Raw genomic sequence first — 15719 nt, 5'->3', positions numbered from 1 at the left:
TGTAAAAATTTCAATTCTCTTATAGTCGATTTGCTTTACCTTAAGGATAGCTAGGTCAAATCCTCCCTAAGTTTTAACCTTGAAATAATTCGTTTCATCAATTTTTCTGAGTCATCATATCGTGATATTATTTACTTTTCCACTATTATGCATGATATGATATATGCTTGTTTGGCCTAGATTTGAATAATAAACTTAATAATCAACTTGGTTAATTAATTGTTTTAAACAATCTGGTTTAACGGGTCTAAACAGAACAATCAACATTATTATTTTTCTTGCATCTGCAAACGCAGCAATAAGAATATAAGAGGCAAAGCAGAGAATCTCAAAGGCCATAACATTGTGAAGATGAGGCCACCCAACTAACAAAATGAGCCTAAATCCGTTTACTCGTCAAGGTCATTGGACTGGAAGGTGGGAAAAAGCATGAGATATGCAAAGCATCTAGGACATTTTTTTTTTTTTTTTTTTTTGTTTGGGGGTGGGTACTTGTTAATGCAATTATTCAACCAATGAGTTATATATTTGATTCCCGGTTCATGAATTCTTCATCCTAAGTTTCTTCACACACATACAGAGATCGACAGAGAGAATGGAGAGTCAAACTCAAACTCAACCTCATATCCTAGTACTTCCATACCCTATACAAGGTCACATAAACCCAATGCTCCAATTCTCAAAGCGCCTAGCGTCAAAGGGTCCTAGAGTTACATTAGTAGCTACCACCACTATTAGTGAGTCAGTGAAAGCCATAGCCAGCCATACTATCAACGTAGAAATCATCTCTGATGGCTCTACAGAAAGTAAAACTTTTGACACCAGTGACAGTGATGAATACTATGAAAACTTCAGAGTGACAGTCTCTCAAAGCTTGACAAAGCTGATTGAAACCCAAAAAAGTTCCAAACACCCTCCAAAATTTGTTGTGTATGACTCAGTCATGCCATGGGCTCTAATCATAGCTCGGGAACTAGGCGTAGATGGTGCTCCATTTTTCACTCAGTCTGGTGCTGTTAATGCAATCTATTATCATGGCTATAAAGGAACACTAAAGTTGCCCTTAGAAGAGCCTACAGTATCACTGCCCTCGATGCCATTACTAGGAGCCAACGATCTACCTTCTTTCATGGCTGATACTGGCACATACCGAGCTTTATTTAGCACCTTATTGAATCAATTATCGAATATTGATGAAGCAAATTGGATCTTTTGTAACACCGTCTATGAGTTGGAAGATGAGGTAGGCTAAGAAATTCCTTTCATATTGATACATAAATTGCTTAAGTTTCTCCAATAAGCCTGCACGAACACAAATATATAGGCTTAAATTATTATGTACATAACGATGAAACTTTTTCTAAATGATGTATATACCAATTAAACACAAGACAAAAACAGTAATTAAAAAGTTATTTGATTCTGTTATTATGGTAGCACCAATTATATTTCTGACATCAATTAATAAATTCTTCTACTTCTTCTCAAAAAAAAAGTTTATAAATTTTCTATAGCAAAATTAGTAATAGTATCTTCAACATTATTCTTTCCATTTTTAGCTTTGCTTACTTTACAGAACACATTCCTTACGTTTTCTCTTTCAAATAATCCCAGATTTCATCCTATAATTGCAATCTTCTCCATCTTTAGTAATTTACAAGCTTTTATAATTGAAAGTCGATTATGTTGTTGTTGTTGTTATTATTATTATTATGAAAAATTCGTTTGTAATCCATTAGGTACTGAATTGGATGACAAGCCAATGGCCTGTTAAAACTATTGGACCAACTATTCCATCAATTTACTTAGACAAGCGGTTGGAAGATGACAAAGAGTATGGCCTTAGCTTGTTCAAGCCCGAGATGGATGCTTGCATGAAGTGGCTAGACACGATGGAAGCTGGCTCAGTCATTTATATATCATTTGGAAGCTTGGCATCCCTTGGAGCAGACCAAATGGAGGAACTAACATTGGGATTGAAGAATAGCAATTGCCACTTCTTATGGGTAGTTAGAGATTCAGAACACAGAAAGCTTCCAACTCATTTTGTACAAGAAACAACAGAAAAAGGGTTGGTTGTGAGTTGGTGCAATCAACTTGAAGTATTGGCTCACAAGGCCATTGGGTGCTTCATGACTCATTGTGGATGGAATTCGACGCTTGAGGCATTGAGCTTGGGGGTGCCGATGGTTGCTATGCCACAATGGACGGATCAAGGAACTAATGCAAAGTTCATTGTAAATGTGTGGAAGGTAGGGGTTAGGATTAACCTTGACGAAAAAGGCTTTGCTAACAAAGAAGAAATAGAGTTTTGTATAAGGGAAGTAATGGAAGGAGAAAGTGGAAAAGAGATGAAAAAGAATTCAGGGAAATGGAAGAAATTGGCAATAGAGGCAGTGGATGAAGGTGGAAGTTCAGATAAAAACATACAGGAGTTTGTGAAAAAGTTATAAATTTTGGCCAATATGACCAAAATTTATTGAACCAACCACCATATGGTAAATTTATTCCCTAGAAATATGTACCCATCTAAAAACCGGGCTATTCTAAACTATTTCGGTTGATACAAATCATTCCGTCTTTTTTATAATTATTTATCCTTATTGTGTAATGAATAAATTAAACTCTTTGTTTGTGTGTTTAATTTATTTATTTTTCATTAATGTTGATACTGAGAACCCTAAATAATTGTTTTAAATTGAGACTATTTCCTTGTATAATGATAAATATTAAGACGAAGGTATATTGAGTTCAGAAAGTAGTAATTTTGAAAGTTTATATTACTATCAAAATATTTAATTATTTTTGCGAAATCAAAATCAAGCCTCCGATAAAATATTTATTTATGGAAAAAATTGTACAGTCTTGATATATTGTTTGATAATTTGATAATTATAATGAGGAAAGAGAGATTAGAATTCTTGGCACCTTTTCTAAAAACATTAGTAACTAGCTACCAATTGAACTAAAAAATTCTTAATTTATGCTCATGATTTTAATGTAATCTGTAACTATTCATTCGATTAATTATCAAGAATGACTGTAATTTTACTATAATTTTTCGTTATGTGGACGCAGATTAGATCACTAATTAAAGCCGCTTACAAGTACAGGTGACGACCTAATTAAGGTGTGGTGTATCATCTTTTTCTTGTCTAACCTGGACGTGCTTAATTGACGTTCTCAAAATGTATTTTTAACACTTAAAAACAAAATAATGATAGACCAAAAATCTAGGTTTGGATGACTATTTTTAAAAATCCATCTTAATTAACGATCATGTGCCAAAAATATTACTTCCTCAAAAGTGCTTTTCACTAAAACGTCGTGGAAATGTAGTAAGAAAATGTCACCATGGTATATCGTCTTCTTCTCCATCTCTTGAGAGATGATACCCTTACGAGCCACGGAGTTCCTTTGTTCACACACACACAAACAAAACAAAAAACAAAAAAAAAGGGGCTATAGCCCATGTTTTTTGTGAACATTCACAAAGCTCCTTCTTGCAGGCTGACTCAGATTATTAATATTCTTACTAAACAAACACTTGTTTTGAAAATCCATTTAGATCAAGTTTTTAACATGTTAAAGATATATTAGCTCAATGTAATATGTTCAAACTCAGTCATTTTAGTCCATAGTTTAGTCCACTATATATACCCATGTTATATATAATTATATATTGGCATGACCTTTTTAGGTTTATAAAGAAATTTCCAAAACACTGTTAGATATATTATGGCCCAAATTAATTGTAGGATCATGTACTTGTAGAATAAACACATTAATCTAAAGTTAGTTTATGGTTAGTTTAAGGTTAGTCAAGTATTCTCCAGCATATAAATCCTATGTTGGATTTATTGTAACACAATTAGCTTAATATTATATATATATATATATATATAGATATGGGTTCAAGTTACACCTGGTGTAACTTCATAAAAGTTACACTTTTTTTGTATCGTTGATTTGTATTAGAACTAATGGTAAAAAAAAAGTCATGGTCATGTCATTAATTATTATTCCCTAGAAATTAGTAATTAAGTCATTAACTCTTCTTATTAAAATAGAAAAATAAAAAAGAGCATTAACTCTCTGTCCATCATCATCTTCATCTTCTCTCCCTCTCTCACATGGTCTGTATCTAGCTAGTACAGCCACAATGATTGTTCCTCTTTAGCACAAATAAAAACAAGGGACATGCATTTCTAGTGTTGGGTATGATCATCATCCGTTTTGACCCAAGTTTGTTCTGATTAGAAGTACTTGTTTTCTTGGTTTAATTTATAGAATATAAGTCTAATTTTAGCTTATTTCGTTTCTATTCAAAATTTATGCAAGAAATTATGTAAAAAAAATCGGCTTAAGTAAAAATAATAATTTGAACAAACAGAAAAATCAATGGCCAATCAATACTCGTCAATAGCCAATAAACAATTAATCCGTGGTGAGAAAAATAGTGTGTGGAGGAGAGAGAGAGGGTTAGCATCTAAAAATTGAATACGTTTTCCACTCTATTGGACTTGTTTTCCATTAGCAACATAAAATGTTTTCTATTGAGTGTACTCAGATTGTATGCTAATTAAGAAGATGTTGCTAGAGAATGAGGAATGATTCCTAGCAGTTGGGAAACTTTCAATTGTCTTTGTGTAAATTCATCATAAAGAATTATTAGACAAAGACTGTGTGAGAGAGGGAAAGAAGATGAAGCTGATGATGGAGAGAGTAGAGAGTTAATGCTATCTTTTATTTTTCTATTTTTAATAAGAAGACTTAATGACTTAATTACTAATTTCTAGGGAACAATAATGACATGACCATATTTTTTTTTTCACCCTTAGATTTAATACAAATCAATGGTCCAAAAAAGGTGTAACTCTTATGAAGTTACACCAGGTGTAACTTGAACTCATCTCATATATATATATGCTTTGTGTATATATATAGCCGTTAAAGACTTTTTCATTATGGATGTAGGCTATTAGGCTACCACATAAACCTTTATATGTGCTTTTTCTTTCATGCTTCCGCTCATAATTCAATCATAATACACAATCACACAACAACTTTCACAAACACAATCCAAACAGCTTCTAAACTGGTCCCATTAGTCCATGTTGTTTGCATGAATGCATTTACTGAAAAGAAGAAAGAGAATAAGGACCTAAGCCAGAAGCCAGGCAACTCGTCGACAACAATTAGGCTTATCATGTTATTTCAACTGTGCGTTAATTATTTTCATCAAGAAAAGAAAATTCTGTATTTTTCAATCATGTGTTGTTGACTTACCTTTGCACAACAATATAATGTGCCCTCAAATTGTTTGAATCCGTCTTTTTTAGTAGGTTGCCAGATGCCCCCAATTTTTGGCTTTGAGTGTTTATCAGTACAAAAACACACAAGACGATTCTGCTAAACACAGAGCTAGCTAGGGGGAGCAAAGTAAAGATTGAAATTGCATTAAGTGAGATTTGAATGAACTAATAATTATTGATTTATTTTATTTGAAAAAAAAATTAGATAAAAATAAAGTTTTACTTTAAAAATAAGTTGAATTTTAAGAAGAAAAAAGGGCTTAACAATAGATGCAATTTAATGTTGCATAAAACGTTGCTCCTTAAGTTTTAGTTTGGACTTTTGGAAATTTTCAGGTTAATTTGTTAATTTGTAGATTTCAATTGTGAAGGTGTCATGTGTCATGTGTAATGTGTACCATTGAATGTTTATTATATATATATATATATATATATATATATATTGTAGTTATTAAGACTGTACGTTTTTAGACCCCTTAAAACACAACAAGATTAACTTAGTTATTTAGCCAAGTGATTAACTTAAGTAAAGTATGCAGATCTAAGTTAACACAGATAAATTATATCATTGTAAAGTGCGGAAAATAAAAAACACAACAATATGATAATCCAAGAAAACCAAATGGTAAAAAATCTGGAGAGAATTTAACCTAGTCATTCTCAAGGTAAAAAAAATCCACTATGAAAGAATTGAAATTTACACAATAGCGATTTGGACCACTAATATTTTATTACTACCTCGAGTAGGAAACTTACTATCATAACCATGTGACAGCTTTGAGTACACGGGCTAGTTCTTTCTTGGATTCACAGTAAGCATAAGCACTTCTGCTTGTATATCTTTAAACTCTTGAATCTGCAACTGAAACAATCACCAAGTTCTTGACATAGTCTTGATCCTTGATAACCCTAAGTATGTGTGAAGACAAACACCTCTAGATCTCACAAAAGATTCACACACAGCATAAAGAGCAACCTAAAAACGTGGCTAGGGTTTACCCTTTTATACATAGGGCAAAATATAAAACCCTACACATCAAACGAGCTTGGGCTGAGTTGGAAAATTCTGTAGAATAATAATCTGCACAACTTTCGATTGATCAAGCCTAATTTTTGATCAATCGAGCCAGGCAGATTTACACAATAAATCTTGCAGAACACTCGATTCCAACTTTACACTTAAACATACTTTGAGCAAGTCTAAACAAGACTAAAACATTTTGATTATGGTTTGCCAACATTACAAAATGAAGTTTTAATACATTAGTTCCTAATTTCTTAGAACCTAACAAACTCCCTATTTGGCAATCTGAATCAACCTATATATTTCCTGAAACACTCAACAAACGCATAAACGCATGTGTAGAAAATACAAGTAAAACAAAATAACTTCTTGATTTCACATAACACAAAATAAAGACATATATCATGAATAACCTCACAAATATAAATAAATAAGTAATGTGAAACAAGAAACATATACAATCAATGTATCTCCCCTATCATGGACAACCTAAACAAAATATATTATGAGCCAAAAAGATAAATACAGAATGAAGCATCTAGATACAATCTAAACCACTACAACTCCAAAACACAAAAAATCTCCCCCTAACAACAAAATCTCCTTTACATATGTACTCCCCCTTTTTTTGATGAATTGCCAAAGGGCACTCACTCATCATCAAAAGAAGGTGGCAGAGGCGACTGTCTAATATGCTCCAAATCTGATCGCATAGGACGAAGCTCATCAAGCATGTCCACCAAAATCTGACCATGAGCAGCCTGAACGGTCATGATAGTCTCTAACATACAACGAATGTTTGAAACATCCAAAGTAAATGGTGGAGGAGTAGCAGCAGTAGTCGAATCTATAAACGCCTCAACTGAAGTATCACCTGTAGAAGAGGGAGGAGGAGGTGCGACACCGGAAGGCTCAACCCTAGGACGTTTAGAGCTTACTCTCATCTGAGTAACCCTCTACCTAAGAAAGGTGGCATCTATAGAAGCAACTATATGGACAAGCTTAGACGCAGGAAAGTCCTCTAACCCTAAATGAAAAAGAATCCGATGAATGAAAACGGAAAGAAAAAAGCGTGAGTAGTGGAACTACTCCTATGAACCTTAGTTAAAGAACGAATGAAAAGATGAGGAAAGCTTATAGGAGCATCAGTAACAAGGGCATACAAAAACACACATCGCTCAATAGGGATAGTGTGCAAATGAGAGATAGGCAGAAATGATCCAAGGATCAGAACCGCACTAGATAGAAGTACCAGTAATGTATGACATGATATCATCGAGAGGAGGAGACTCATCATAAGAATAGATAGGATGCTGGACCACAAGCACCCCAAGAGCATTAGCCACTACTGAAGGAGTATGGTGTACTCTTCACCTCGTATCCAACTCTTAACTTAAGTGTTGGAATCATAGGTGTGGATAGAGAGGTTCGAGTAGAACTCTCTAATCAAGGTAGCTAGAGGTGGATGAGAAATATCCATCAACAGTAACCAGCCCCTACGCTCAAAGTTTCTCCTAATTTCAAGATCAAGCTCATCTAGAACTACCTTTCTCTCAACCCGAACATTCCTAACAAGGTTCAACTTCTCATAGGTCTCTTGATGTTTCTCACTCAGAAATCTATCACTCTCAAAGGAAGGAGTGGAGGATGAGGAGGCTTTCCTATTAGCTCTAGTCTTCCTAGACATGATCCTAAGGATCAAAAAGGATAGACAAAAGAGATAGAAAAAAATAAAAATAAAAAATAAAAACTAAGGGCAAACTGCAAGTTAGCACAAAATACATAAAAAATAATAATTCTATATGATGCATGAACAATATCAACATATGATGCATGCTCTAATGTAGTATGAATAAGTTCAATTTTACTTTAAAAAACACAAAATTGGCTTGAGCATAGAGTTTATTCTAAAAACCTCAAAATTTTGAAAACCCACTTTCAAAAAACCAACAAATTGACCAAATTGATCATCACACAGGATAGATAACACAAAATAATGATCAAATTAATCAATCTAACAAGCCAATTTTATCAAATTAAGCACAATTGAACAAAATCCCCAATTCAGGTAGTTACAAGCCTTAGAATTTCAAATTTTTCCCAAAACATCAAATTGATCAAATTAAGACACAAAGATCAGCTTTATAGTGTCCCATAACAAAAACCCATTAATCAATTTCCAAAGAAAAGACCTAAATCATCAAAAATCTCAAATTTTTATAGGTTCGAAATTTACCCAATATGCATGACAAAAATGCATGAAACAAGAAAATAAAAGAAAAAGGAAAGGTATAAAGGTCTTACCAGCCTTAAAGGACCAAAACCTTGCAAAAGAATCGGAGGAAAACGACAAAAATTTGCTTTAACTCCTTGACCGATCGAAGAGAGAGAGAATAGAGTTTGAAAAGTTTTGAAAAAGTGATGAACACGTGAAAACTTAAAGTTTTTTAAAAAAATCTTTATGCAATTTTCGATTGATCGAAATTTAGATTTGATCGATCAAAAATGCCTTCGATTGATCCAATAATGATCGAGCACTGATCCAAACAGACAAAACCAAACCAAATTTTTAATCGCAATTTCAATCGGTCGAGAAACAAGTTCGATCGATCAAAATTATGGAAAAAAACAATTTTTTAAAAAACAAAGCAAATTTATGAAGAAACACCTCAAAACATAGTATTTTATGAATAAAATGCATGAGTATGAGATGAAATGCTTTTCAAAAACACTTCTTTTGAACCTAGTTTTTCCAAAAATAAGATTTTCAATCAATTCTCCTTAAATTCTCAAACTTCAAACACATTTTACATAAATATCAATGAATTCTTCAACCTTGGTTGGCCAAACCAAAATCACATACAATAACATGTACAAAGTTTAGCAAAGAGTAACTTATGTAGTGTGTGCAACTAGCAAAAGTTGAAGATACATGTGAGGTGATATGTGAATAGAAATCAAGAAAAATTTCTACAAAATTCATCACATAGAATTTGAAAGAATAACACTTAAAGAGTTACATCATGTAACTCCAACATCTCCTAGAAAACAAGCTTGCAATTATGTAAGTTTCTTGATTTGCCTCATAATGTACGCACTAATTTTATTTGATCAGAAACTTATTAATAATAGCTGGGATAATGTATACACTAATTTTAGCATTTAAACCAAGGCTACACCTTATGTTCTTTTTGTGCGTATGCTACACTTTCTCGAGCACAAAATCTTATTTTATGCACTAAGGTATTCATGATTAACTAATAAATAGTAGTGAAATGGTTATTTATACCTTTCTCAATAAGTTCAAGTCCGACAATTAAAGGCATGTGACTTTAAGGTCAAGATCATGTGATCAAAAACTATAAACATTTTCCCACACAACATGTACTACAAAGTTTCAACTAGTAAAGTGCAATAAATAAGTTCATCCAAGCTAAACAAGGTACATAAACATGTTATGTAAAAATAAATTAGCCAACCTTGATTTCAAATCCAAGAAAAATAATGCAAAAACACATTTTGCTTCCTCTTTTTTTTTTTTTTTTTATTGAAAAGAAATAACAAAAATAACCTAGAATGAAATGCATGAATGTTATGCAATGCAAATCCTAGAAAAGCAAAAAAAAATAAAAAAAAAAAAAAAAAAAAAAAAAAAACAAAAACAACAACAAGAATGGTCACAAATAGTAGAGCGGTAAAGCACAAGGACCATGTCAGAAAGACTTAATTAGATCGAGTCTTTTCCATCCAAAACTTTTTAGATGCAACTCTATCATTGGAGTTGTTCTTCACATTAGAATTCTGAAGCAACTCTAGGATTAGAATAAAGGTTTAAAACCTTTACCAACTCACCAATAAGTACCATAAGATTTTGTGCTTGAGGCACAGGTACTTTTAGCTTATTTGCTCGCTTAGTAGCTTGCAACTTAAAACAGTTTGGACGAATGTGCCCAGACTTTCCACAAAAATGACAAACCCATGCAGGTATATTATGCAACTTGCCCTTAGAAAGAGTAGAATTCTTAGGTTTATACTCTTTAATATCAACTCTAATCTTCCTAGGAGGTGTAACTTCAGCTTGTTTGACAATTTCATTCATAGAGGGCTCAGAAGAAGAAACAAAATTTGTGGAATGAGTTTCAAGCACAAAGATGCTTTCTACAAAACCTAAATTAGTTTTGTCAGAGGGAGACTTTTGAACACTCAACATGTGATCAAGTTTGAAGCTTGCAGACCTATTAGTTTGTTCTCTAACAATAGATAATTCAAGTTCAAAATTCTTAACTTTATCAAGCAAGAGGATGTTCTCAGTCTTCACATTATTCAACAGTTCATTAGCATCAAACAGTTTCACAAGCAAGTTTTTCTTATCAAGTTCAAGAGATGCAATTTTCTTTAAACCTAAATCAACACTCATAGCATCCTTTGCAGCAACTTTGCAAAGTTTATTATAGATTTCTTGTAAATCTGTATCTTTAAAGAGTTCCCTATCAGAAGGGTTCTCCTCAACAGCAAAACTTTCATTAACTACAGCAGTAGCAGTGAAAACAATGAAGTTTCTATCCTCATCACTGTCAGACTCATTGTCAGAAATTTCATCATTACTAAGGGTTACAGCCGTAGCCTTACCCTTAGACCTCAAGAATGTTAGACATTCAGATTTCACATGACCATATCCTTGACAATCAAAACATTGTTGACCTATAGAATTATTAGAAGGTTGACCTACTTTCTCTTTAGGTTTTTTAGTGTTATTTACTTTAGTGGGATCATTCCTCCTAAAATTTCTAGGTTCAACATTATTCTTACCTCTAGCCCTTTTGTTATTGTTCTTATGAAAGTTTCTAAAGTTCTTGGCAAGATAGGCAATCTTTGTAGCAGAGAGCTCATCATCAAATCCACTCAAATCAACATCATTAACAGACTTAAGAGTCATTGATTTGGATTTGCTAATCTTAGGTAGGTCCAACTCATATGATTGGAGAGATCCTATAAGTTCATCAACAGAGATGGAGTCCATATCCTTACTTTCAATGATGGCAGTCACTTTGGGTATAAAATTCTCAGTCAAAGATCTAAGAATCTTCCTAATAATTTTAGGTTGATCATAGATTTCACCCAAATTATAAGCAAAATTAATAATATCATTAAGTTTAATATAAAATTCATCAAAAGATTCATCATCAGATATCCTAATGCTTTCAAATCTAGTTCTTAATTGTTGCAACTTATTGATCTTAACTTCCTTTGTGCCTTCATGCACAATTTGGAGGATATTCCAAGCAGTATGAGCAACCTCAACATTAGAGATTCTCTTAAAAATAGCATTCATAGCATTACTATTGAAAGCGGCTGCTTCTTTCTAAGAAGTTTTGCCACTCACTAACAAGAGTAGTGGGCTTCTCCCATCCGTATTCAACGGAGTTCCAGACTCTCTCATCAATAGATTTCAAGAATGCTTTCATCCTTACTTTCCAATAAGCATAATTATTCCCATCAAAGTGATGTGGAATAACGAGAGAGTGACCGTGTTCTATGACAACCGGGGTCAAGGATCAACTCTTACATCAAAGGATCTAAATACTAAAGCTAACCCGCTCTGATATCACTTGTACGTTTTTAGACCCCTTAAAACACAACCAAATTAACCTAGTTATTTAGCCAAGTAATTAACTTAGGAAAATTATGCAAATCTAGGTTAACATAGATAAATTATATCATTGTAAAGTGCGGAAAATAAATAACATAATAATATGATAACTTGGGAAAACCAAACGGTAAAAAATCTAGGAAGGATTTAACTTAGCTATCATCAAGGTAAAACAAATCTACTATAAAAGAATTGAAGTTTACACAATAGCGACTTAGACTATTAACATCCTATTGCTACCTCAAATAGGAAATTTACTACCATTACTACGTGACAACTCCGAGTCCACGGACTAATTCTTTCTTGGATTCATAGCAAACACAAGCACTCCTACTTGTATATCTTTAAGCTCTTGAATCTGCAACTGAAATGATCACCAAGTTCTTGACATAGTCTTGATCCTTGATAACCTTAAGTATGTGTGAAGACAAACACCTCTAGATTTCACAAAAGATTCACACACACAACATAAAGAGTACCCTCAAAATGTTGCTAGGGTTTACCCTTTTATAAACACAACCAGATTAACCTAGTTATTTAGCCAAGTAATTAACTTAGGAAAATTATGCAAATCTAGGTTAACACAGATAAATTATATCATTGTAAAGTGCGGAAAATAAATAACATAATAATATGATAACTTGGGAAAACCAAACGGTAAAAAACCTAGGAAGGATTTAACTTAGCTATCATCAAGGTAAAACAAATCTACTATAAAAGAATTGAAGTTTACACAATAGCGACTTAGACTATTAACATCCTATTGCTACCTCAAATAGGAAATTTACTACCATGACTACGTGACAACTCCGAGTCCACGGACTACTTCTTTCTTGGATTCATAGCAAACACAAGCACTCCTACTTGTATATCTTTAAGCTCTTGAATCTGCAACTGAAATGATCACCAAGTTCTTGACATAGTCTTGATCCTTGATAACCTTAAGTATGTGTGAAGACAAACACCTCTAGATTTCACAAAAGATTCACACACACAACATAAAGAGTACCCTCAAAATGTTGCTAGGGTTTACCCTTTTATACTTAAGGCAAAACATAAAGCCCTACACATCAAACGGGCTTGGACTGAGTTGAAAAATTCTGCAGAAAAACAATCTGCACAACTTTTGATCGATCGAGCTAGTAGATTTACACAGTAAATCCTGCAGAACACTCGATTCCAACTTTACATTTAAACATACTTTGAACAAATCTAAACAAAATTAAAACATTTTGATCATAGTTTGCCAACATTATAAAATAAAGTTTTAATACATTAATTCCTAATTCCTTAAAACCTAATAAAGACGTTAAGTGAATTGCATCACACTTGTTGTTCAACTTAAAATATTAGGATGGCAAGACTTAAAAGTGATTCGTGTGACACTTGATTACGGTAAACCAATGAGTACACAATCGCCTTAATAATTTAAAGTTATATTATTGCCGAAGTAGAAACTATACCAAACGGTTCATCGAAGAAAAAAAAAAAAAACCTATACCAAACAAACCAATTTTTTTAATTAATTTATTGGATGACTCCATTTCCACTCACTATAGGCTATAGCGACACATCAACGCCACTCCTACAATCATTGATACAAAAATATTAATTTTATGTATTTTTGTGCAAATATTTCTAAAATAGGTTGTCACAAAAGAAGACAAAAGATAAAGGGATCACCTTGAAAATGAAGATTAAAAATTCATTCCACCTCAGAAAGCGACAAAATAAACTTAACTTTCTGGCTCTATACGTCTGGCAAATATTCCCCCGTTTACGTAAGCAATGATGGCAAATGATGCCGAGCTATCTATGGTCCAAGTTTCTTCTCATTTTGTCACTCACGGCATCTAAATCTGGTGTGATGGTGTAACATATATAATGTGAATTTTTTTTCCCCTAAAGCAATAGCATATTGATATTAGTTGATTCTATAGATTTTATATATATACCATATAATATTTATAGTAAGGGTGTCAATGGGAGGGGTAAGACAAAGTCGGATCATAAGTATCTTGTTCTCTTTAGAGAGAAGAAAATCTGTGTAAAGATGATAGCAAGTTTAGTTGGAATAGGGGTGGATAAGAGACGTTTTACTAATCCTAAAGATGAAATATAAAGGGAAATCATGACAGTAAAAGTAATAACTCAGAAATAGAGACGAGTATTTTCAAGATAGAATTAAAATATGTATAAATATACATTTATTATAACTAGAATAGGATATGTATAAAAAAAATTACATCATATTTATAATATAGTTGAATAATAATAATAATAATAATAATAATATTCATGCGGGTCAAGACCGAGTAAGAAAGGGTGGAAGCAATCTATAAGACCGAGCCAATCTAACATGTACATGTAAGGGCTCTTCTCCGTCATATATATGATATATATATATATATATATATCATACTATATATAATGGGCTTAGACGTCGTGGTTGCACCACGTGGTTTCACCAAATTACAAAAATTTTATTAAATTTTTAGATTTTTAAAGAACTAAAAATGAATAATATACAACCAAGACTCTAATTCATTCTTATCATTAAATTAGATTAATGAGTTTGTTTGGGTTTGATTCAAAAGCCACAATTTCCACCATTGCCCCACTCTTCTTATTGGTAAGCTTGCTTTTCCTCTCCCTCTTTCTTTGAATTTAATTTGTTTTGTTTTTGTTCTTTTTTTCACCCTTCTCACTTTGGCTGTGGAAAAGTCAAAGTGAGGAATTATTATTTTTAAGAAAAAATTTTTTGAATCTTGCAATGGAGAACTATGCTTTTGTTTGACTGATCATTGTTTGTTTGTTTTTCTTTTCCTTCCTTCTGGTGCCTGGTGTGCTTGAAATAAATAAAGCAGTACTGCAGTAGGCTTCGATGGTTGTTCATCTTCATGAGCCAAACTGAAAAAGGGGTTTTGATTAAAGGAACTTTCGGTGACAAGTAATAATGGACTAAGAAAGCTAACATGTGATAACAAGTTTGTGATTTTTTTTTTTTTTTTTAATGAGACATGTTTCTGATTTTGATTATCAAATATACAAGTTTCTTGCTTATTGTCTTACTTAATTGTGGACTTCTGTTAACCATATATGATGCCTTAGATTGATTTAATTTTATATGCATCTATTTCTAATTAATTCCCTATTTCTCTATTTGTTTAAGGGATAGTATTTGTAGCTTTTGGGGGAAAAAAAGATATTGAAATTCTGTCAACACAAGTTTTCACTCACTTAAGGCAGCTAAATCAGACGTGATTATGAGTTTCAAACAAATAATTTATTATTATTATTATTATTTTTTTTTTTTTTGTGGCGAGAATTCCCTCTACATGTTAAAAAGATCAATGAAAGGCTGTTTTTTTTTTTTTGGTTCCTTTTTTTTTTTTTGGAATACATTAAACACAAAGAAGCAGTGCGAGTCATAAACATTCTTTAATTTTTTTTCTATATTTTTATATATAAACTCTGTGATTGTAATAGCTATTATTAAGCCAACTGGAATCTTAGCATATCTGGGTCTCCCCTGCTTCAACCATTTTTGCAGGTTCTTGATTTATTTGAGATGAATTATTCTTCCACTTTTGATTTTCATAAATTCCTCCGTTATGGAATTTAAGAAGTTGCTTAATGCTTTGTTAGTGCACTTTGATTCATTGTTTATTTTTTGCTCACAATTTAAATGTTGTTGATAGGTTTAGTGCAGGAATTTTTATTAAATTTT

At 32.5% G+C, this 15719-nt stretch overlaps 1 protein-coding gene across 1 annotated transcript; it reads left to right on the top strand.

Moving 5' to 3' along the window:
* Positions 1-498: 498 nt before the first annotated feature.
* On the top strand, positions 499-2688 carry LOC112039381 (mogroside IE synthase). The gene is made up of 2 exons (XM_024072257.2): positions 499-1243; positions 1740-2688. Exons 1-2 carry the CDS (start codon positions 596-598, stop codon positions 2451-2453), a joined length of 1362 nt encoding a protein of 453 aa, XP_023928025.2. The 5' UTR covers positions 499-595; the 3' UTR covers positions 2454-2688.
* The last annotated feature ends 13031 nt before the right edge of the window (positions 2689-15719 follow it).

This window comes from Quercus suber, unplaced genomic scaffold (genome assembly GCF_002906115.3).
Source record: "Quercus suber isolate HL8 unplaced genomic scaffold, Cork oak 2.0 scaffold_643, whole genome shotgun sequence".
NCBI classification, from domain to species: Eukaryota; Viridiplantae; Streptophyta; class Magnoliopsida; order Fagales; family Fagaceae; genus Quercus; species Quercus suber.
Note: the sequence above shows the minus strand (reverse complement) of the source record. Positions and strands in the feature narration are given on the sequence as shown.